The 25,098-nt window shown below is 39.5% G+C and overlaps 1 protein-coding gene across 3 annotated transcripts; it reads right to left on the minus strand.

The window, feature by feature from the left end:
- Nucleotides 1-2,053: 2,053 nt before the first annotated feature.
- Nucleotides 2,054-24,833, minus strand: LOC133532111 (uncharacterized). 3 transcript variants are annotated; one of them, XM_061870630.1, is made up of 16 exons: nt 24,281-24,833; nt 22,130-22,250; nt 21,608-21,703; nt 20,813-20,947; nt 20,156-20,288; nt 19,300-19,352; nt 17,959-18,037; nt 16,972-17,037; nt 13,947-14,009; nt 11,995-12,069; nt 10,039-10,095; nt 9,238-9,345; nt 8,538-8,713; nt 5,945-6,016; nt 4,642-4,795; nt 2,054-3,557 (listed from the first exon to the last, which is right to left on the minus strand). In XM_061870630.1, the coding sequence occupies exons 1-16, from the start codon at nt 24,357-24,359 to the stop codon at nt 3,357-3,359; spliced, it is 1,668 nt and encodes a 555-aa protein (XP_061726614.1). In that variant the 5' UTR covers nt 24,360-24,833; the 3' UTR covers nt 2,054-3,356. The 3 variants fall into 3 exon arrangements, with proteins under 3 accessions (XP_061726614.1, XP_061726613.1, XP_061726612.1); XM_061870629.1 differs by having other exon boundaries at nt 2,054-3,588; nt 8,538-8,698; nt 24,281-24,826; XM_061870628.1 differs by having other exon boundaries at nt 2,054-3,588; nt 24,281-24,824.
- Between the last annotated feature and the right edge of the window lie 265 nt (nt 24,834-25,098).

Consider the following 25,098-nt stretch of genomic DNA (forward strand, 5'->3'; position numbering starts at 1 on the left):
CTGGTACATGCTACTCTACGTGTAGCCAATTCTTTAGTTCATCCAAGTAACTTTTCGTAGGGAGTCCCTTTCCGCGATGGTTTTCAATCTTATACTCTATTATTTTTCGCATGAGATCGTCGTGTCGTGTTTTGTTCCCTATAATTTGATCAATATACTTTCCTGTAAATTAAAAAAAAGTTCTTTTTTCTTAATCATAGAGTCTGCTACATTCTCGGACAAAAAATTAAAGCAAGATGATACTGGAGCACATTTAATATCATTTTGGTTAAAAGTAAACTATCTTCCTTTCTTACTAGAATGGATGTCAACGTTACAAAGAATTCAATCAAAGAACAGTAACAAAAACATGTCCTTTCAAGGAGTTCCAATTCCCACCCCACATCCCATCATCGGGCTTGGAAACTAATCAAATTTATAATTGTAATCGAAAATTTGAGCACTTCTGAATGGTTAAATATAATAAATGACCGATTTCATATTTTGTTATTAAACTGATATAGACATTGTAACACTTTTTAGTGTTTTTACTACCAAGTTCTATTTTATTGTTAAGAAGTTATTTATTAACTTCAAATTATAGATTTACGAATACGTATAACGCAAAAAACTAGAAAAATATGACATTTAATTAACTTCAATATCCCTATACCAAACCGGATCCGGCCGGAATAGGGCCAAAATCCGGCCGGATCCGGCCGGATTGAAAATCAATCCGGTTTGCAATCCCTATTTGCAATCATAAATAATATATTAGTATGCCTTTTGGCATTAAGTCCGCCTTTTGTACGATAAGTTTTCTTTTGTGCGATTAAGTTTAAATAAATAAATAAATAGCAGTAGGGTGGCATACGCAAATAGGGTCCACACAGAACGAGCATACGCGCAAGGCAATTTCCTCGCGCACAAAACGGCCAGTGTAGGCGTGCCTCCGCCGAAGCGGCGCGGCGTTTTACTCGCCCGAGCGCGCCGCCTAAAATTTAAAAATACTTAATATTTCATGTCATATTAAGATACGTTATATATCTAATGTCATAAGAAGATACTAAGAACTAAAGTTTCAAAATACCTAATATTGAATGTCATCTACAACATTGACGTTTCGCGTGTTGTATGGGGGTTGGCAATATTTTTTATGTACTAGACTGCTATTATGTACTCAATTTTGATAAATACTTGAAAGCTCACAAAACTCTATAACTATATCGATCTCCATAAGGCATATAATTTACTATCGGAGTTCTGCGACAAGGGATTGCAAACTTAAGATGCATGGCACGTCGGTGATGCGCTATTGGTCGATAGTTTAATCGCTGAGCTGCGATTGGTGGATGCGCCATTAACCGGTAGCTGATTGGTCGAGCTGGGTAGCAACGCCGGTACCGAGGTTCAGCCCGCTGAGGTTGGAGTTCCACTTCGCTTGCCCCGTTATTGGTACCTAGTGAAGAGTTCTTATCGGGACAATGTAAGGCGTATTCGGATAATTCCGACTTAAGGTCAATATGGAGAAGACCGTCTATCAGATAAGAGCGTTTACATGCTCTTTCGTCGCTTCTAATTGTGTTTGTACACAAATCGACTTATCTTTTTTCTGACTGTCTGAGCTATGTACGTATACAAATACGAGTTCTTGCCCTGTGACCGTCTTTCAAACTAACAATTTTATATACCGATCTTCCCCACATTAACCTCACTTCAAAATGTCAGCAAATTCCGAAAATAACCCATAAAACGATCATATTGGAGTCGATTTTTGGAATTATCCGATATTCTGAACTTTTCGGAATTACCGAAGTATACCTTATAGGGAATTTGTGAATGTAGAAAAACAATTTATTCTTACTCAGAATTTTATTAAAATAGAAATTTGGCATTTACAATTAAAAGTTAACAGATTCTAGTAAATTTCATAATTTATATTAAACGGGAAGTCTATGAAGCAAATTTTAGGTTAACTCAATGTAAGAGGGTTTAATTTTACGTTAAATTAACACTAAACTAGACAACAGCTTAAAAAAGGTTTAATTTAAGGCCTGAGTGGACGCTGCAAGCGGAGCGTTCGGCGGGGCGTACAGCGTGGCATCGGGCTCACAAGCGCTATGAGCAGCGTGCACTAAGGCCGCTCCTATACGTTTGCATTTGTTTAACATGCACGCCGCACGCCCCAACTCAAACGTCCACTCAGGCCTTAAACTTAGACGACTACGCCTTACATGACTACGGAAAAATAGAGAGAATTTTTATAATAAACTAGCGAAAGCCGTCGGGATTTTTCCTTAAATAAGCGCTTTTAGTTACCCCAATGCACCTTACAAAAATATCTTTATAGTCAGACCAAGATAAGTTGCCAGTGATTTTAGTAGCCCATACAGTGCAAGTGTTATTTGAAACGTCAAACTTCGTCTGTCTGGCTCTACCAGACTGAACTGTCTTTTTTTTTATATATCAGACATGGGACCAGTGTCATGTCCTGATTCTTTAAAAAAAATGCCTCGTCCCGTAAAGTTAGCGATACAATTTGGGACAACTGGTAAAAAAAATACGTGTCCCGAATTTGGTAACCATAGGCCAGACTCCAAATCGGTTTTTCAGGCTGTTATATTAGTACTTGTATTTTTACCGGTTTTTATTCAAACCGGTTTTTCAGACTAAGGCTATTCGCTAGCTTATTCAAGTCACTCACATTTTAAACTTATTGTACTATTTTAAAACTGATTTATTTTCGCTATAACACTATTTGGAAAGACATCGCTTTTAGCGACAATTCCGCCTATTGTGTTCGGGTGAAAAACTTTTTAGTACGATTCAAGATTATGAGACTTTCCTGTGGGCATTATAAAAAAGACTGTTATTAAGGCATAACTTTCATATTTTAGCTTTACGTTATGTTGTTTGAAGAATGTCTTACTATACAAATTGCTGAGGCCTAGAGGTCCGTTCTAAATAGAGCAGGGATGCCTAAGCGGATCATCAATGAAGATTTGTTATTATTATTAAAAACTTTTGTAAAAGGATTTATTTTTCTAAATAAGGATCAAATTACAGTACGACTTGTCACTCAATGTCTTTTTAAGGATTGCCATTGGCTGCTGTCGACGGACGTTATATACTGGGACGATCGTTGCCGATCTTCAAATTTCGGAGGTCATCGGCCGTCCGTGACTATAAGACTTTTGTAATGTCCACAGAAAAGATGCCGGTTTTCCCGAACTTTTTGACTCGTACCTACTATAGTTCTGTTTATTTTTTAATATTTATCTTTTACTCTATTTATTTCCAATAAAACGTGGCCGTTTCCACTGTAACCGGATTAGTATCCAAGATCCTACCGATTTCGCCAGTAAGGTACCTCCGTACTAGTCATGCCTTACCAAAGTCATTGCTGTCTTCAATCGACACAGCATTTCCCTCTGGGATTCTGCTGAACTTCTTCTCTTCTCTTCTGTGCTTCCTTCTTCCGTGTTTAGATTTCTTCTTCTTGTGGCTTCGCTTCTTGTGTTTGAAATCTGGTTCCGCCGAGTCCGGCGATGGTTTCTTGTGGTCCGCATGGTCTGTATCTATAGGTACCATGTAGGTTTCATGGGGTTCCTGTAAACAGTTTAACTTTCAATCTAAAGGGAATTGAAAACCAGTTGGACAACGTATGATCTAAGCTAATCCAATTCGCATAATCGATCGAGTGAGAGGAGCTAATGGCAAAAGTCAATTAATTTCGTGATAAACTTTAGTGTAAATTAATTTTTAAGAAGCAAAAACGTCAACGAACGATTCTATTAAGCTTAGAATAAATTTAAAAATGGAAAAATTACTGCCTTGGATGAGACATTAACTCACGGCCTCTGTGTCACCCAAGTCAGTAATTTTTCCACTTTTACATTTAAACTTTAGTGTACTTTACTGTAATGGTAAAAGCGTAGGTGATGTAAATCTTAGGCAATATTTCTTAAAGATTTATCCAAAAGGTTATGGAGTTAGGAGGTCAAGGTCAGCGTCCTTGTTATACTCGTTTACAGAGCTCGGAGCCGATATTGATATACCTGGTAAATACCGTTACAAAACCGTTAAATTATTTCATTAATTCAAATCCGGTTAATTGATGGAACGCAAACTAAAACCGGTAAGAAGAGGGAACAAAATTCAACGATATTAACAGGTATTTCAATACCGGTTCCGGTCCCTGTTGAAGGCAAAATTTAGTGAAATTAATTGAAATGAAGGGTAGCACTCAGCATGCGCTGTGACACATGGTGCATTCCCTTTTCTGTATCCTTTGGGGTTGTCTCCGATGAACAGTGGGATCTCGGTGGTGGTGTCTAGCACGGCGCGGAGATATTTGCTTTGTCAGGATAACAGACCTTAGAGCCCTTGTTCTTGGACCTCCGAAGCAGGTTGACTGGGGACACTTAAGTAGCCTTTCAGGTTGTCTCCTATGAACAGTGGGACCTTGGTAGTGGCGTCTGCCACAGCACGGAGATATTTGCTGAGGATAACAGACCTTAGGGCCCTTGTTCTTGGACCTCCGAAGCAGGTTGTTACTGTGGTCGCCGAAGTAGCCGTTGAGGTCGTCTCCAATGAACAGTGGGACCCCAGTGGTGGTGTCTACCACGGTGCGGAGATATTTGCTTTGTCAGGATAACAGACCTTAGGGCCCTTGTTGTTCATGGACCTCCGCAGCAGGTTGTTACTGGGGTCACTGAAGTAGCCGTTCAGGTTGTCTCCGACGAACAGTGGGACCTCGGTGGTGGTGTCTGCCACGGCGCGGAGATATTTGCTGGATCCTTCTTGTGGAGGGAACCTGGGGAAAAAAATTGAGTAACCGAAATTACGCGACTTAAACTCAAAAAATTACGCTCGTACTTTTAAGAGAAAAACTTTTTGAGTATTATTGCGTGCGAGCGTGTTAAAAGTTGAATGTCCTATTCGAACTACCCTTTGAACGCCACGCCTATCGTGCGCGACGCGACATTGTGAACCTTATTGAAATGCAAGAGGAATGATATTGGGCTGCGCGCGTCAGTTGACGTCTTTGGCGGTCAATGGGCTAAAGAAATATACTTCAATCGGTATCAACATAATTCACAAATTAAACCTTATATTTTGTATCCAATAATAGACGGTCGACGGTCCCGGGTTCAAATCCTGGTAAAGGCATTTATTTGTGTGATGAGCACAAATAGGTATTTGTTCCTGAGTCATGGATGTTCTCTATGTATTTAAGTATTTGTATATTATATTATATTACATTATTCAACGAGGGGGGGTGGGTTTAGGGTCGGCAACGCGCATGTATCTCCTCTAGAGTCGCAGGCGTACATAAACTACGGAGACTGCTTACCATCAGGCGGGCCGTATGCTTGTTTGCCACCGACGTAGTATAAAATATATATATATATATATATCGGTGTCTGAGTACCCACAACACAAGCCTTCTTGGCTTACCGTGGGACTTAGTCAATTTGTGTAAGAATTAGAGATGCAACGAATAGTGGCTTGGCCGAATACCGAATATTCGGCGGAGCCATCGGCCGAATAGCCGAATATTCGGCGTGCGCTTTGCAAGTTGATACTTATTTCTCGCTGTAGGCAGTCTTTGGTAGAAATTGCGCTTATTCTGCACGCAGTGTGTATTGAATTGCGGACATTGCGGTGCGTTAGATTTCGTCGTGTGTGTAAAAAAAATTAGTATTATTTTTTTGTCATGATTTTGTACTATCTATGAATATAAACGTAGTCTGAAAGATTTACCTATACCTACCTATTGATTACTTGTAGTTTGTTACTTTTTTACCCCTCGTTTGCCGTTATCTACGTGTTAACGTACTATTCGGTATTCGGCCGAATATTGAATTTGTGGCGGAATAGGCCGAATACCAAATAATGGCCGATTTTTCGTTACATCTCTAGTAAGAATGTCCCTATAGTAGTTATTTATTTATTTACATACCTGTTATAGTTGTCAGAATTAGCCTGTTTCGCTTTCGGCTCAGCCTCTTTCTTCGCTCGTTCCCCTCTCATTCTGTAAATCACATTTATTAAAATAGCATGTAAGAATTGGGACTATCTTACAATAGTTTAGATACCCAATATATCCTCAAACTGTAGGTAAGTCTTTCGCGTGCTTCTGGTAGTTCAGATGACCGAACTACCAAAAGCAAGTTATTGATATTTTTCATTCGCGCTCGGACGAGGAAAACGCGCGCGCCGCCTCGGCCGAGGCATGATAGATAAATTAAAAGAATGGAGGAATGAATGGTTAAAATTTCACCTTTCTTCCTGTCTTCCTGTTGCCCTTACGGTTGAAGGTGTTGAATGAAAGAATGAATGATTGACAAATAAATTAAAAATGAATGAATGAGTGAATGGAGGAATGAATGGTTAAAATCTCACCTTTCGACGCTTTGTATTAGGCTGCTTCTCGCTCATCTGTTGGACCACGTTCTCAAATGCGCGTTTCAAATAACATTAACTAAGTTGGAGCGACGCCGGCTTGTCTTCCTGTTTCTCTTACGGATGAATGAATGCATGAATGATTAATAAACGAATTACGAATGAGTGGATAGAGTAAATCTCACCATTCGACGCTTGCTATCTGAGGCTGCACTTACTCGCTCATCTGCAGCATAACGTTCTCAATATCGCGCATGCGCGTTCCGATAGCATTAACTAAGTGTTGGAGTGACGCCGGTTTGTCTTCCTGTTTCTCTTACGGTTAAAAGTGTTGAATGATTATTGGACGAATGATGAATGAATGAATGAATGGTTAAAATCTCAGATAAGATAAGATAAGATAAGATAATCTTTATTGGTAGCGTACTGGTACAAGTCAAAAAACAATTTTGTACAACAAACATACAAATTCCACATTACAGGATACTTATTTCGTACGAAATATTAGTAATGTCAGTTATCCTTAATAAAATAAAATAACAATATTATATAGTCAGTGGCAATTCCATCATTTCATTAAAAGTATAAAAGTTTTTTGTGAGTAGCCACGATTCCAAATTTCTTTTAAAAGATTGGTGAGATGTTGCATCTCTTATATTTTCTGGGAGGCGGTTGTATATCGCGGGGCCTGTGACGTACACCGACTGTTCTGACCTTGTGAGTTTGTGAAGCGGTGCAACCAGGCGGTCTCGATGTGCATTGCTTCGTAAGTTATGTGAGGTCACTATGCCTTTACGTTTAAACTTACTTATATTTGTGTAGGTAAAGGTAGCAATTTGAAAGATTACCATGCTTGGTAGTGTTAGAATGCGTAGGTTTTTGAAGTGGTCGCGGACTGATTCATCACTGCGGATACCTATGATGCTCCGCACTGCGCGCTTCTGCATTCGAAAGGCACGGTCACAATCCGATGCTCGGCCCCATAGCTCAGTGCCATATGATAGTATGGAATGAATGGTAGCGAAATAGCATGATCTGACTGTATCCCTGCTAGCCGTCGATGCAAGGCGTCGCAGTGCGTAGCATGCTTGACCTAGTCGTCCACATACAGCATCGATGTGTTCCCGCCAAGACAAAGAGTTGTCCAGCACAAAGCCGAGGAGTTTGGTTGTCGCTACTTGTTCAATTTTTGTGCACCCCGCGTGGATCTTGAGGTTAGTGCTAGGGTGGCCATTTAGACTGACTCGTAGGAAGCAGGTCTTTCCCGTGTTAAGCGCTAGACCGTTTTGCGTAAACCAAATGTGCAATCGATTTACGGTGTCATTTAGAGCCTCTTCGAGCAGTTGTTCGTTCGTAGCTGTGATCACTACGGTCACATCGTCAGCATACATAAATACTTCGGCCCCGTCGAGGGCCCCCGGTAAATCGTTGAGCAATACTGTGAACAGTGTATTAGATAAACAGGAGCCCTGCGGGACCCCCATTATGCTGCTTTGTTCTGCAGACCGTACTCTTCCTCGATCCCCGACTACGGTTTGGGTTCTGTTCCTCATGAAGGACACTAGTATACTGAGCGCGGGTCCGCGGAAACCGTAGTGATCCAGCTTGGCCTCGACGAGACTGTGGTCCGCGGTGTCGAAGGCGCGCGAGAGGTCGCAGCACAACACGGCCGCCTGCTGGTCTGCCTCGCGCGCCCTCAGCACCGCCCACACCACCTCGCGTACTAGGTCCGTTTCAGGTTTCGACACTTTCTAACGTAGGCTGCACCTTCTTGGTCATCTGCTGCGCAACAATCTAAATATAGCGCTTGCACGTTCCGATAGCATTAACTAAGTGCTGGAGTGACGCGGGCTTATCTTCCTGCTTATCTTACGGTTGAAGGTGTTCAATTAATGAATGAATGAATGATTGATAAATAAATAAAAGATGAATTAATGGTTAAAATCTCACCTTTCGACGCTTTCTATCGGAGGCTGCACCTTTTCGCTCACCTGCTGTACAACATTCTATATATAGCGCATACGCGTTCCGGTAGCGTTAACTAAATGTTGGAGCGACGCCGCCTTGTCTTCCTGTTCCTCTTACGATTGAATGAATGAATGAACGAATTACGAATGAGCGAATGGAGGAATGAATGGTTAAAATCTCACCTTTCGACGCTTTCTATCGGAGGCTGCACCTTCTCGCTCATCTGTTGGACCACGTTTTCAATATCGCGCATGCGCGTCCCGATAGCATTAACTAGGTGTTGGAGCGACGCTGGCTTGTCTTCCTGCTTCTCCTCTGATTCGCCGTTGGAGGGCTGCTCCGCCTTGAACAATTGTACCTAATTTTTCAAAAAAATTAAATTATTATACTTAATAGTTTTAATATTTAACATGGCAATCAAAACATTTAATAAGTTAAACCAAGACATTAAGGATTGTAAAGATTTAAGATTATTTGACAAAAAAGTAAAAGACTTCTTTTATTAATAGGCCGTATCACACAATTAATGAATATTTCGCGAATTCACTTGACTAATTACCTACTCCTCACATTATCATGATTTATTATTATTTTTACTTAGTCCTATTTAATGACATGTACGTACCCCTTAATTTTAAAATGCATAACTCCCATACATACCTAAACTTAGAATAATCAGTTTTAGCATGTAAGTACTTTAGAGTATATTTTATAATTTTATTTGCATGTATTTATACGTGAAAGCAAATAAATGTTCTGATTCTGATCTGCCATTCAGTTTCCTTAAATATCCTTAGCCGATTTGCAAGACCAAAGTGTTCCGTGAACAAAGTTTTGTGCGGAACACTAAAACCCCAGTGTATATTATGTAAATAATATTACCTTTACTTGGTTTTCATGTTCTTTCTCGTAGTCACGTGCGTCGGGTTGCGCCTGCGCGCGCGTGTTTGGACTCGCGTTCCACTGCTCTTGAGGAATCCGAGCCCAGGACTGGAAATAAAAGTACAATATAATACAGTACAAATACAAAGAGTAGTGCGCAGCTCAATACAAAATATACTGCGTGTATTTTTGATGTAACCACAAACGAGGCGTAGCTTTTTGTGGTATGAAATGATTCTAAAATAAAATTTTAATTTACTCTTAACCACAACATCATAATTTAGAACAACAATAACCCTCTTTCAGAGCATGGAAAATAATAGTACACTGTGCAACGGGGGGGGTAAGTATAATTGTGTAATAAAAGACCCGAGTTTGAAATATTATTACCCCCGGAGTTACACACAATGTTTTCCATCACACTTGCGAAGAAAAAACTAGATTTTAAGCGAATTAATTCTTAAATACGGTGATATAACGAACATCCGTCCGCCATTTTGTAATTTCTTGACAGGTTAGGCATCGAAGGCATTCAGCCGCGACTGAAAATTATGTAAAATATTTTAAACGGCTGTTAAATTAATGAAATCAAATAATTTTAAACATAAAAATATTTAATTATAAACGTCAGTATTTTAAAAGTAAAAGTCATTTATGCTACTTGGTTTGTATGAATAAGTGATATAATAAAAAAAACCTATAACTCCCGCGGGAACAATATAGGCATTTGTCCTTCAGTACACCTGCATGAAATAAGATCTTTTTCGAGCAAGTGTGATGAAAAAATAATTATATACTTACTCTTGGAGCTTTTTTCTCGGGATTCGTAAAGAAACGTTCCTCAGATACTGCGTCAACCTAAAAAAATAATTATAATCAAACATCGTATCATTGTAAGGTAAAAGTACTAGTGCTCGACGCTGCAGATAGATATGCATGCACCATCTGGACAATATTTGTATGCCTAATGGCTAAGCATAGTGATACTTTCTTATTTACATTTGTATGATCTGTGAAAACCTATGTTTACAAATAAATATATGATTTATGCACTAGTACTCGACATGGGCACTTTATGTCAAAGTGACAAGGATTATGGTGCTCCCACACAGACTGTTACAAGTGTTAAATAACGTTATAAAACACGATAACATTGTTAAACACTTTATAACTTTTGTTACAACTTGTTAGATCTTGTAAACGCTCCCACATTGATATAAAAATGTTATATAACACCTAAAACAAAAAAAATGTTTTATAACAATGTTATATAACTTTATAACAAAAGCATTTTATATGTTACATAACACGATAACAATGTATAACATTTGTTATACAATGTTATATAACAAATGTTTTATAATGTTAAATAACACTTGTAACAGCCTGTGTGGGAGCACCATTAGTGAGTTCCTATAACGATAAATTAAATTATTCATAATAGAAGATCATCGCGATTTTGACATTACCCGATCCGATATCGGATGTCGCATGGAAGTGAAATGTAAAAAGTATGTGTTTTTCTGCATTTATTTAAGTATTTATTAAAAACCGGCCAAGTGCGAGTCGGACTCGCGCACGAAGTGTTCCGTACCGTTATCTATAAAAATGGCAAAAAAATCACGTTTGTTGTATGGGAGCCCCCTTAAACATTTATTAGTCTGTTTTTTTAGTATTTGTTGTTATAGCGGCAACAGATATACATCATCTGTAAACATTTCAACTGTCTAACTATCACGGTTCATGAGATACAGCCTGGTGACAGACGGACAGACAGATAGACGGACAGCGGAGTCTTAATAATAGGTCCCCGTTTTACCCTTTGGGTACGGAACCCTAAAAAATGATAGCTGACGCAAAAAAGCGGACTTTATGCCAGAGGAGTCTCTAACAATTTTCTTTGTCATAGGGGCCATGCGACATCCGATACTTTCAGACATATCGGAGCCCCCCGTTAGCTGTCGGGTCGATACTTTTCGTTTGTGTGAGTATATGTGTAGGCATTATGTTTGTTGTAGTGTGCCGCTGAAGCATACGGCGCCCCAGAGGGCGCGAATACCGAAATTCGCAAATTGCGAGGATCTTTCTCTTTTACTCAAATGAAGACAGAGAAAGATGCCCGCATTTTGCGAGCTTCGGTGTTCGCGGTAGGCCCTCAGTACACCCCGCGGCCCGAAGTAGGATCTTACATCCGATACCGGACCGGACAATAAAAACGCGCTTAGAATCAGACCAAGATAATTTGGCACCGATTTGGATAGCACAGTCTGTAGACAATAACACTTCGTCTTCCTCGCGTTGTCCCGGCATTTTGCCACGGCTCATAGGAGCTTGGGGTCCGCTTGGCAACTAATCCCGAGAATTGGCGTTGGCACTAGTTTTTACGTAAGCGACTGCCATCTGGCCTTCCAACTCAGAGGGTAAACTAGGTCTTATTTGGATTAGTCCGGTTTCCTCACGATGTTTTCCTTCACCGAGAAGCGACTGGTAAATAACAAATGTTATTTTGTACATATATTTAAGTTCCGAAAAACTCATTGGTACAGTCGCCATTCAAGGCGTTAGAGTGCGTGTTCAGATATTTTTGAGCATCTCGGCCGCTCCGATATATCTGATGGCGACTGTACGAGCCGGGGTCTGAACCCGTGACCTCCGGATTGCAAGTCGCACGCTCTTACCGCTAAGCCACCAGCGCTTTACTTAGAAAACACTTGCGTTATTTTTCAACGTCAAACTTGAAATTATGAATATATCTACCTTTTGTTTTTTTCCTCTTTTGTTCATATTGGTATACTGCTCATCAGATGACGCCCCCGGGGCGAATAGAGATGTCTGTAAAAGGTAATTATTAATATTTAAATAAAATTGAATAGTCGAAGAATGGCAACACTGAGGGCCTACCGCGAATACCGAAGTTCGCAAATAAGGCATAGTTAGAATTGCAGAGAAACATTCCCGCAATATGCGAACTTTGGTATTCGCGGTAAGCCCTCAGAGGCAGACCAAAGAAATGGCGAGACGGAGACGTCATATACGAATTGTACTACTCGTATCAGGGTTGCCAGGTAAACGAAAGTGAATTATCATATTATTTAAGTCTCAAAATTATCTTACCTACTTTGAATTATCATATTATCGTACGTACGCGATTTCGGGGTCCCATAGTAAAAGTTGCTCAGTATGATCTACCCCGTAAATTATTACAGGTGACTAAATAAATATCCTGTTTAAAAGTACTTTAGCTAATGCCATACATTATTCATAAATACATTCTATAAATAAAAGGTATGTATATTCTATAAATTAGCAAACGAGAATAAGAGAGCACTTTAAGGCTGCGTTTACACCAGAGATGTGCGAGGATGCGTAGTGAGGGATGTGTTCGTTAAGAACCAATAGAATACACACACACGCCACAACACACTAGGGGGCCTACACACTGTTCACACCCTTGCCGACTTATCTATTATCTCAGTATTATATATATATATATATATTTATTAATTAAAACATGTAACACACACATACCCTCATTTTATTTAATGTACTTGTGTTGTGACCTGGGTTCCCACAGAAAACCAGTGCTTTACTCGAAATAGTGAAGAGTATCACTGAGCCGTGAGGCCGTGACCCTTTTGTCGTTCTGCAACGCAAACAGTATGTAGGTAGGTACTTTTATTTTATTTTATTGTTTATTAATTATTCCTATTTTGTTGTCTCAATTTTGTTTTGTGCCATTTTTATTTTGTTCCTGGAATAATTTGTGTTCTTTATGATGATTTAAACTTTATATTGTGTGTTTTTGCAGCTGCCAAATAAATGATTTATCTATCTATCTACACACGCTGAACAGGCTGATCTAGGAACATAAATGAAGTGATTCTATTGGTTTTTAAAAAACACATCTCTCGCTACGTACCTCGCACATCTCTGTACTCTGTATCTTTAGGTATTTAAATAAAAGTAAACAAACAATTTGTACATTTTCGGATAGTTATAACATTTATTGGTTAACCAACCAAATAAAATACCGCCTGGATCTGTCACTGAAGGACCTGAGTTTAACGTACATTATTTGATCATGTAATGTTTTTTTTATCATTTGAGGGTAGATTTTGTTTACTTTTATTTAGATAGGTACCTAAACATGCAGAGTATAGTGGAAACGCAGCCTTATACTGGGTTTGTTTTAGGATTATAAATAGGTCCGCACAATTGCCTAAGCAAGTTTTTCTAATTTATTTTGTAAAAAGAAATATTTCAAAACCAAGCCTATGGCGAATTTACTTTATTACAAGCTTTTAAGTTAAAACTTGCAATGTACCGGTCAAATCTTGCAAGTTAAATTTGACCCACTTCCCGGTTTCCGATGAAGCCGGGTGACAATGCATTATTATGGTACCATCGAGCTGATCTGATGATGGAGACAGGAGGTGGTCATAGGAATACCTTTATTTCCGACATTTCGAACCCGGAGGTTTCATTGATCGAGTTCGTCGTGAGGTAATAAAATAAATTGGCGATAAACCTGGTTTTAAATAGGTAAATATTTTGATATGTGTTCAAAACGCTTATTTGAAAAATTCTGTGATAAATAATAATCGTGCTAATGAGGATTAGCTCATTTTTATGCAATAAGTGCCCGAAAAAACGCTTACTTCTATGGAGTCCTTTCTAAATGCTAAAAACGACCTGTAGATAACCCTTACCTTGTGTGGTCTGGATTCTTTTATTCCTTTGTAGTTCATCTCATCGTCTGATGTCTCCGGATACTGGAACATGGAGTAATTTATTAAATAAATAAGTATTATAGGACATTATTACACAAACAGACTAAGTCCCACAGTAAGCTCAATAAAGCTTGTGTTGTGAGCAGGGATCGTTACCGGTATTCTAACTACCGGTTTTAAATTAGGTATAACCGGTTTTATTTGTATTTCGCTATTTATATCACTAAAGATTTAATTACAGGTATAATCAATAACGGTATTCATCTCTATTAGTGATTTTGCCATTGGACAACAATACCTATATTTGACATACTGCCCTTAATACCCAATACCGGTAATACATACATGTCAATGTCAATACACTCCTTTATTTGTTTCTTCGAATATGTTGTGCTTTGCCGTATTGCTAAATTGTCAGTATATTTCAGACTTAGTATGTACTTTGAGCTAGACTTTTTCTTTTCGAATAAAATGAAGGACATCGTTACACCATTCGTTATATTACACCTATTTGTTGTGATTTAGTAGTAGTGTCTGATTGACATCTTATCAGTGCAATGAATAGCGGTATTTAATAGAGGTATTTAATATTGTAAATAGTCTATATATAGCGGTAAAAACAAAAGCGAAATCAAAACAATACCTCTAATAGGAATATATGTATTCTTTTTATAGCGGTAATAGTTTTACAATTTATTTACAGGTATTAAATAAAACCGGTTGTACAATCCCTGGTTGTGAGTACTTAGACAACGATATACATAATATATAAATATTTATAAATACTTAAATAATAATAAAAAATTATAAATATAGAAAACATTCATGACTCAGGAATAAAATATATTCGTGCGAATAACACAAATCGATGCCCTTACCAGGACTTGAACCCGGGACCATCGGCTTCACAGGCAGGGTCACTATTACCCACTAGGCCAGACAGCTCGTCATTAAAAACAAATAACAAAAATAGATTGAAAAAACAATTGAATTTGTAAAATATGGTTTAAAAAGGAAAAGTAGAAATATATTATTTTCGTACATTTACACATCTATCTGAAAAGTATATCTATGCGGTTATTACAATAAAAACCGGTATATATAATTCCAGCAGCTCTCCACGGAAAATTTAATACATATGAGTATTACGTTTGCGAAAAATTTAACAGTGACATATAGATGAAAAAAATTTAAGACAGAAAATCGACATTTATATTTTAATATTATGAGTAGGTAACAAATTTTATCCCCTTGGATTTTACGGGCCTATAAATCCCGGTCTTTTGATAGGCTTGCATGGGGATAGAGATCCAACACGTAGAGGCCCCTTGGAGAGCTTTAATGTCATGTCGAACGCCTGCTGGAACCCGTTCACAGGCGCAATAATAGACACCCAACAGGCATTGAGACTATTGTAGAAAAAGTGAACAGTCTATGGATTGAAGTTTGGGTGGACAATGAGACTGGGTTATTGCAAAGATGTCCGGACACCTGCCATAACAATGTTTTCACTAGTTACGTGTTGTTTTCACTAATTTTAGCCCAACTAATGTTAGAAATGTGAAATAACTCTGTGTCTGTTATATTTTCACTCTAAATAAATTTAGATGAAATGTTATGGAGATGTCTAGTAGTTTGAATCCCGGGAAAGGACAAAGGATAGTTTTTATCCTTGACGACCGGTTTGACCTAGTGGGTAGTGACCGTGCCTACGAAGCTGATGGTCCCGGGTTCAAATCCTGGTAAGGGCATTTATTCGTGTGATGAGCATGGATATTTGTTCCTAAGTCAAATATCAAACAAATATCAAACATTTATTCAGCAAATAGGCCACAGGGGCACTTTTACATGTCCATTTTTACAAAAAAAAAAAAAACAAGTCATGGGTGTTTTCTATGTATTTAAGGATTTATAAATATTTATATATTATACATATCGTTGTCTAAGTACCCTCAACACAAGCCTTATTGAGCTTACTGTGGGACTTAGTCAATTTGTGTAATAATAATAATAAAATAATAATTCAGCCTATATGCGTCCCACTGCTGGGCACAGGCCTCCTCTCATGTGCGAGAGGGCTCGGGCTATAGTCCCCACGCTAGCCCAATGCGGATTGGGGATTGTGTAATAATGTCCTATAATATTTATTTATTTCTATTTATCCTGGAAATTATCATTGTATAAATAAATATTTGGGGACAATCTCACGTAGATCGACTTAGCCCCAAACTAATCAAAGCTTGTACTATGGGTACTAGGCGACGATATACACACGTATATAGATAAATAATAATAATAATAATAAAATTCTTTATTGCACACTACATAAAAAACAGATACAGAAATTGATTACATATACACATTGGTAGGTAACAACAGGCGGACTTATCGCTAAACAGCGATCTCTTCCAGACAACCTTCAGATAGTGAGATGGCGAACGAAGTTAACGGGTGGTGCAAAAAAATAAAAATAAAGAAAAAAAGTAGTAAAAATACAATATAATACATATACTACACATATAAAGTTAAGATAGACTACATTATTACTATATACAAAAAATATATACATATATATATATATATATATATATATATATACATATACATATATAAATGACAAAGGAAGCCATAACAACGACAACGAGTTTAAAAGAATACGAGTATAGGACCTTCATGAAATAGACAAATAATGTTCTTTTAATAGGTTTTTAAAAATGGGAAGTGATTTAGCACGTCTAATATCAATGGGTAGATTATTCCACAGCCGGACAGCACGGAAACTGAAAGAGTTGTTGTAGAATTTTGAAGAGGAAGGAGGGGGAACAAGTAGCAGATTTTGAGAGCATCAACACACACAAATAAATGCCCTGTTTACCGGGTTTCGAACCCGGGACCATCGGCTTCATAGGCAGGCTCACTAACCACTAGGCTAGTCGTCATATGCAGACAAAGTCGCAGGCTACAGCTAATATTATAAACGATGAATGATGGTATTTGTTCTTACTTTGCGGTCTCTCGATGTTTTCTTCTCTGGAGAAAACATTCGCTCCTCCGAAATTATCTCCGGAACCTACAATATTCACAATAAGACATAGACATAGATTTTTTTTATTTAACACCACATTGAAACATGTTTACAGGCAATGCTACAAAACATTACAAGCCTTAAAATGAAACTTAATTAGGCACAAATTTATGTTAACATGTAGATATAAAAAACTTTTAAAATTATGATGCTACAAAGGAGCGAACCTCAGCATGTGTTGCAGCAGGCTTACCTACTACAACGCTGGTTTTCAGGCCGACCCTTCGTACAATACGAATTTACTAAAATAAATACAATAAAAATAATTATTTTATAAAGAATATTTACTTACTTACTTACTTGCTGCTTGTCGGATAAGTACATTTTAAATAGTTTGCTTGACAAGGGGGCAAAGTTGTTGTTTAACCTCTCGTACTAATATTGATACCCGAGCAAGCGAATGAAAGAAGAAATGGAATCTTAAGCGTTGCGAGGGTTTCAAATAGTTTGCTTGACAAGGGGCAAAGTTGTTGTTTAACCTCTCGTACTAATATTGATACCCGAGCAAGCGAATGAAAGAAGAAATGGAATCTTAAGCGTTGCGAGGGTTTCAAATAGTTTGCTTGACAAGGGGGCAAAGTTGTTGTTTAACCTCTCGTACTAATATTGATACCCGAGCAAGCGAATGAAAGAAGAAATGGAATCTTAAGCGTTGCGAGGGTGTCAAATAGTTTGCTTGACAAGGGGGCAAAGTTGTTGTTTAACCTCTCGTGCTAATATTGATACCCGAGCAAGCGAATGAAAGAAGAAATGGAATCTTAAACGTTACGAGGGTTTCAAGGCACGAGTTACAGTTTGAGTTACATACTAACCGGGCAAGTTAAATAAAAGCTTGTAAGTAATAAGGAACAAGGAGGGTTACCGTTTAGAAGTTACTATTCTATAAAATAGAACAGTTGGAAATACCTTCTCAGTAATTATGTGTGCTTCCTCGGCCTCTATCTCATTGGGCTGGTCAGAATCGTCCGCCCGTGACAGAAACTTGCTGAAAACATTATACTATTAGCCAAATTGGTTTAACGTTGTTTGAGGATGGATCCTTTCCACTAAACTACGTCCAAATGTCCAACAACAAACGTAAAGGATGCACTAATGAGGGGTTCCACGAGAATGTCGCTTACGTAACGCTTTTGTCTTCTATGCACTAATGGGGGATCCACGAGAATGTCGCTTAACGCTCTAGTGCTCTGCCATTTGAGCTACCAAGAACATACCCAATACAGCGAAATCCACCATATATGAGCCTTAGGGAGGCCCTAGCGACATCTACCGTAAGTGTGTTATACGAGTAATTAAATGGCCACTGACTTTCCTGAGTTCCAAATCTTACTTATTGGAAATTCACCAGTAACGATGCCTTGTCTCATACTTAATTAATTTGTATTAAGCAGAAAAGTCTGCGAACGATGCTATTAATTGCTTAATACAAAACAAAGAGAATTTGAAATAGAACTTTGGAGCCACATAATTTACTGCAATCTTTCGGCACAATATTAAAAAATTTAGAACGCCATTTGACTTTAATCCTTATTCTTTTACTGATATGTGTTAAAGTGGCGCCAACTTACCGGGCACAAACTAAAGGTTACGGCCTTTGATCTATTAGATGGCGCCACTTCTTGATATTTAGCAAATTTAGCACATATCAGTGAAAGAATAAGGATCTAAGGCAAATGGCGTTCTAAAAGTTTTAATAATGTGTTGAAAGATGGCAGTAAAATGTGGCTACAAAGTTTTCTTTGACAATACACATTCAAATTCTCTTTGATACGAAATGATTTACCTCAATCAAACCATACATCTCGAGAAAATACTGCCAGTTTGTTAGGCAAGTTATGAAATATTACCTTTTTTTTTTCACGCAGGGGTAAATGCATTTACGCATCTCACCCCCTGGCTGGGGAGGCCAACTTGGGGGGTGGTATGTGGGACTCGCTCCTCCCGGTACTCCCTCTGTTAATCAGAGGGTGGGGAAGAGAATACCCACTAACATCCCCTGCGGCGTTGCCCGCTCTACCGTTATTGGGGGACGCCACGGGGTCGCGAGACCATTCTACCGTGCCGTCCCCCCATGAAATATTACCATATTCAATATCGCTTTCTCAGCATTTTCAGAATGGCTTTACGTAAGCGACATTCTCAGGGACAGCCATGTGGCAGGAAGGAGATGGTGCCTGTCGAATTGAATTTCAGTGGTGTCCTCAGTTAATTTGTAGAATATCTTGTCGATGTGTATTTACTAATTACCTTTGTATTTCGGCTTCAGTGGGTTTCTTCTCATTGTTGGTCGTCAGAGCAATCTAGAACAATATAAATTATATTTTATTTCAGTTACACTTTATTTACTTATTTAAACTTTATTGCACAAAAAAAGTCAAATGTTCAAATGGCGGACTTAATGCCAAAAGGCTTTACAGTACTTTATGTGACTTTTTTATACTATACGTCGGTGGCAAACAAGTTTACGGCCAGCCTGATGGTAAACGGTTATCGTAGCCTATGGACGCCTGCAACTCCCGAGGTGTAACATGCGCGTTGCCGATCCTAACACCCCGCGCCCTCGTTGAGCTCTGGCAATCTTACTCACCGGCAGGAATTTCAAAGTAAAATATTTTTTGTCTTTGGGTGAGGTCTTGGTAGCTCAGATGGCAGACAAAGGGCTAGCGATCCAGTGTCGTGAGTTCAAGTCTCACCAAAGACAGTAAAGTTTTCCACTCTTCAATTTGTCTATTAATATACAATTTTGTGATCCTACCACTATATAGAAGCGCTGGTGGCCTAGCGGTAAGAGCGTGCGACTTGCAATCCGGAGGTCGCGGGTTCAAACCCCGGCTCGTACCAATTAGTTTTTCGGAACTTATGTACGAAATATCATTTTGATTTTACTAGTCGCTTTTCGGTGAAGGAAAACATCGTGAGGAAACCGGACCAATCCCAACAAGGCCTAGTTTACCCTCTGGGTTGGAAGGTCAGATGGCAGTCGCTTTTGTTAAAACTAGTGCCTACGCCAAATCTTGGGATTAGTTGTCAAGCGGACCCCCGGCTCCCATGAGCCGTGGCAAAATGCCGGGACAACGCGAGGAAGAAGAAGAAGTGATCCTACCACTATATCAGGTCCAGGCGACGCTGACGCCCTCTTCACTGGCTTGTCGCAATCCTTGTCATTAGCGATGGCTCTGCGGTCCACAGGCTTGTCTTCCGATAGCTCGTACACGGGCCCTGCGACCGGACCGCTTCTGTAAACATATGTCCCCGAAATCAGAACTGGACCTTGACACAAATGTCCCTCAAAAACCTTAAGCGGGGTTTAGATTAGCAAGTACTTGCAATTGTTTTCATTACATTGCGGTATCTTATCAACATTTCGAATGCAGTTTACATTAGTAGTCAGCACTGTAACGTTAGCAAGCAAGTTCTTGTTTAGTGAATAACGAAGAGGACAAATCGCCAAACATGAAATACATGTCGTTGAAAAGTTCCGTTCTGGTATTCATTAGCCGTTTCACTTGACCAAATTTCACTATTTTAAATGCAATTGCTTTTTTATAAAAATACAATAATCGCTATATGTATAGTTACAAGTACAAGATTTGAATAATTCCCTTAATTTCTCGTGGATCCCATCATCAGAACTGGGTCTTGACACTATAATGGAACTATATACTTAAAAAAAAAACAGTCGCTCCAGAGCATTACGTGGTATTACGGTCGAATTGATACTTCGCCTTCTCCTTTGAAGTCGGTTAACAATGCAACTTACTTTGGTAAGAAGCTGCCGTCAACAGGGGGCGGTTTCTTCATCTTGTACATGTGGCTCCAGGGGGCCGCCGGCAGGGTCTCCCAGGGCTGCCCTAACACACGGGTCCAGACCTCGCCGCGGACAACCACCAGGCACCTAGGGCAGAAAAATTGATCAATTAAAACGGTGGAATTTATATATCTGTAGGAATAGCTCCAGAAAGGACTAAAATCAAAAGGTCAAATTAGAAGACCAAAAATAGGGGATATAGTCTTTATCATCTGACTGTATTTTTCTTTCGAAATAATTCTATATCCTCTCTTTCTTCTTCCTCGCGTTGTCCCGGCATTTTTGCCACGGCTCATGGGAGCCTGGGGTCCGCTTGACAACTAATCCCAAGATTTGGCGAAGGCACTAGTTTTTACGAAAGCGACTGCCATCTGACCTTCCAACCCAGAGGGTAAAATTAGGCCTTGTTGGGATTAGTCCGGTTTCCTCACGATGTTTTCCTTTACCGAAAAGCGACTGGTAAATATCAAATAACATTTCGTACATAAGTTCCGAAAAACTCATTGGTACGAGCCGGGGTTTGAACCCGCGACCTCCGGATTGCAAGTCGCACGCTCTTACCGCTAGGCCACCAGCGCTTCAAATAATTCTATATCCTAACAAACCCAAACTCTAAACCCAAAGGTTTGTGTTGTTTCATTTCACATGAAGAAAATTACAGCCCAGCTCGTCTGATAATAAGCAGTTACCATAGCCTATGGAAGGCAATTCCAGGGGTTTCTCTTGTTGACCTAACTAAATAATCACCTGAGTCGGGTGCAGCAGTAGGGGAACTGCATGTTGGTATCCTCGACCACTTCTTCGCATTCTATGGCGGATTCGGGAGCCTCCACACGCTTGCATCTGAAAGCAGGTAAATTATATTGTACAAAACCCTTAGCACAATTGTTTTACCCAGTATCTTGGTAGATGGCGCTGTTATGACAGACGAATATCCTACATCGCGCGAACGTTAGTTCATCGTAGAATCCAGAAAGACTTATTCCATTTCTATATCCATGGTCCAAACCGCGCGTGTAAACATTACGACATTCCCAAGAACGAAGTGGTACAGTACAGTACCCTACCTCAAATGAGATGAGGTAGCTGCCGTTGTAATGCTTACCCGACTGTTGGCGAGGTTCCGTGGGTAAGGATATCAATTTAAAATGAGTTTGGATGAGTAGTTGAGGCCATTATTTCCAAGAATGAGTGTCCTACCTCGAATGAGTTGGTAGTGGTACTGTGTACTACCTCAAACGAGGTGAGGTACTTCTACGTAAGGCTTACCCGACAGTGTATATAGCGAGGTTCCGTCCACCAGGCTGGCAGCGGTGTCGCGTGCAGGAGTACGCGTCTGCCCATTCGGTGTATGCTGCGTGCTTCCTCATTGTGCGGGGATCCGTGCAGTCTGCAAGGTAAATTAGGGTAACGTGTAATAGCAGCCTGAGAGAAAACTGGTTAAGGGCGATTGTAATCGAATCGATCGGAACCGGTTTTTAGAAAAAGTTCGAAATAGGTCCTTCTTCCTCGCGTTGTTCCGGCATATTGCCACGGCTCATGGGAGCCTGGGGTCCGCTTGACAACTAATCCAAAGATTTGGCGTAGGCTACAGGCTTACGAAAGCGACTGCCATCTGACCTTCCAACCCAGAGGGTAAACTAGGCCTGGTTGGGATTAGTTCGGTTTCCTCACGATGTTTTCCTTCACCGAAAAGCGACTGGTAAATATCAAATGATATTTCGTACATAAGTTCCGAAAAACTCATTGGTACGAGCCCGGGTTTGACCTCCGGCCACCTCCGGCTTGCAAGTCGCACGCTCTTACCGCTAGGCCATCAGCGCTTCTCGAGTTTCGAGAAAGTTCGAAATAGGTATAACCATATATTTCGGTTTATTTTATACTTTAAATGTAGAACTCAGTTGTGTATTATTAGATTGCCCAATTAGAAATTAAATAATTAGCAAAGAACGAAAAAATACCGGTCTCCGATCCCTGGTATAATGAACCCTCGTGAACGTCAGCTGCTAGCTCTCTCCACCAGGAAAAAACTCATTAAACGGCTTCTTTGAATCATTATTTAGCCTGAACATATCACTTGCGTACCTCTGAACACAGTTTTTTAAGCGCTTGAAAAAGGAAAGACGAATAAGAACTTGTTATATTGGATCTTGTATGGAGTGCATTAAAACGAAACCCCTTCAACAAACAGGTTAATTTAAAGACTATAGATGATTTATTGGTATCTTTAAATTAGAGAGTAAACAACTGCCTATTCGATAGTTAATTGCCGTTTTGGGGAAGCAAGAAAAATATCAGATCGATTTCTTTATCTTGTCGGTATCGTAACGAGTATTTTTTTCCATGGGAGGGGTGTTAACCCGCCGCATAACCCCTACTATGCTGGAGGACCACATTCTACGTTGGTCAGCGAGTCCATCGGACTTAACCGGATAGCGTAGCTAGGCTGTGCTATCGACCACTCCCCCATCCACGCTGGGGGACGCTCCTTTACGCCGTGAGGCGGGACACTAACACTTAAAGAAGAAAATAAGCTCCTGGTGGCAGAAATAAGAATATTTCGAAAGATCCTTGGCCCTGTGAGAATAGAAGAAAACCCGAAATTGCGAAAAAAAATTGTATGTTTCATACATTTTGGCTGTCTGACCTTGACATTTTCTATGGGAGAGTATTTTTTTTTGTGTGTAATGTAAAACTTGCTCTGTGTCTAAATAAACGTCCTGTATATCAATTTCTTAACTATCTCCAAATTGCCGAACTGATTTGAATATTAAGCAGTAGGATTTTAATTTAAGTAATATAAACTACTTACTGGCACTAAAACTTTTTATATTTAGATATTTTGGCCCAAAAATGTATGTATTTCGGCCCAAAAATGTATGTCCATGTATCGGTTTTCCCTCCACGCTCATAACAGTACCTATAAATACTGAATACTGCCCTTTCCGGGATTTGAACTAGGTTACAAATTAGAGCCGATAATAAGCCTTAAGCCTTAAGCCCCAGTGTTCTAAAAAAATCTCCGAATAATCTAACTAATTGTACCTAATTAATAAGGGGTGAACGGTGTTGGTCACACATACTGTAAACAGTGTTTAAAATACTTTATAATTAAACCTTTCTTGTAGTGACTGTTTGTTTACCTAAATAAATAAAAAAAAAATAATAATTAAACGTAATATGAACGTTCTTCGTCGTGCTGTGAGAAGAGCTTATATGGGGCACCCGGATGGAAAACGTCCGTCTGGGCGTCCTAGATACTGCTGGAGTGACAAAGCCCTACAAGACCTGTCCGCCCTCGGAATACCCAAACTGGCGCGAAGTGGCGCAGGATAGGGCAGAGTGGCGCTCTCTTGTGTCACAGGCCAAGATCCTGTTTGGGTCACTGAGCCAGTGAAGTAAGTAAGTGAACATTCTTACATTCATCCTTTTGGCTGTCCTTCAGCACCGCTTCGCCATACACCATCACCACACAACAGACGAGATATATAATATACATGTTATAAATATTATCAGTTAGTTATTCGCTCGACATGCCAGGATGGCGGCGAGAGACTGAACGTGCCGTTAAGCTGAAGGAGGCCTAGTTGTTACTTGTACAGTTGCATCGATAAGCACTATCCCCCTTATTCATAAACGTGTACTAAAGTTACGATGCCTCTAATCATCGTTTGTCCCTTTCCATCATACCAATACGTCAGAAAGGGACGTACACGTTTTTTGACTAAGGGGGGTTGTTTAACAGACTTCTAAAAGAAGGTTTTGTCTTCGCCGGGATCTTTTTTGGCTTCTTAGGGATGTTTCACGCTAGGACGGTCCGGGCCAATGCGTCCGACAGTTCGTTTTTATGACGAGTGATCGGTGATCACCTGAACAAAGTTTTTACGATGGGGATCGCTGATCACCTGATGCTCTCTATAGAAAACGAAGTGTCGGACGCCTCGGACCCGGACCGGACCTTTTTTATAGCGGTGACTACCGTTAAGAGGGAAGTATACCACATCATCATCAATACAAGAAGAGAAAACAATTTTCCGTTTCTAATTATTTTCCATTCTCCAGTATGTTATTGACACAATGAAAAACTAGGTTTATAGGTCTTTCCTTTTTTCAAAATTTGCAAAATAAATTTAGCGTAACCTATAAGCCTAGAACATATTATGCTGAAGCGATCGACATAAAAATCAAAGTAGATAAAAAAAAAAAAGATTTAGTTAGTTCCGTTTTCTCCCATAATG

This window comes from Cydia pomonella, chromosome 26 (assembly GCF_033807575.1).
Source record: "Cydia pomonella isolate Wapato2018A chromosome 26, ilCydPomo1, whole genome shotgun sequence".
NCBI lineage: Eukaryota > Metazoa > Arthropoda > Insecta > Lepidoptera > Tortricidae > Cydia > Cydia pomonella.

Bases quoted from the DNA above. Each gene is read 5' to 3' on its own strand.
- LOC133532111 (XM_061870628.1), bottom strand. From the start codon at position 24,359: ATGTATATTATATATCTCGTCTGTTGTGTGGTGATGGTGTATGGCGAA. The intron at 21,704-22,129 runs GTAAGCCTTACG...ACCTGCTTTCAG, and splicing joins CTCGCTATATACACTGTCGG to ATGCAAGCGTGTGGAGGCTC. The intron at 17,038-17,958 runs GTATTTCCAACT...TGAATATTGTAG, and splicing joins CACACATAATTACTGAGAAG to GTTCCGGAGATAATTTCGGA.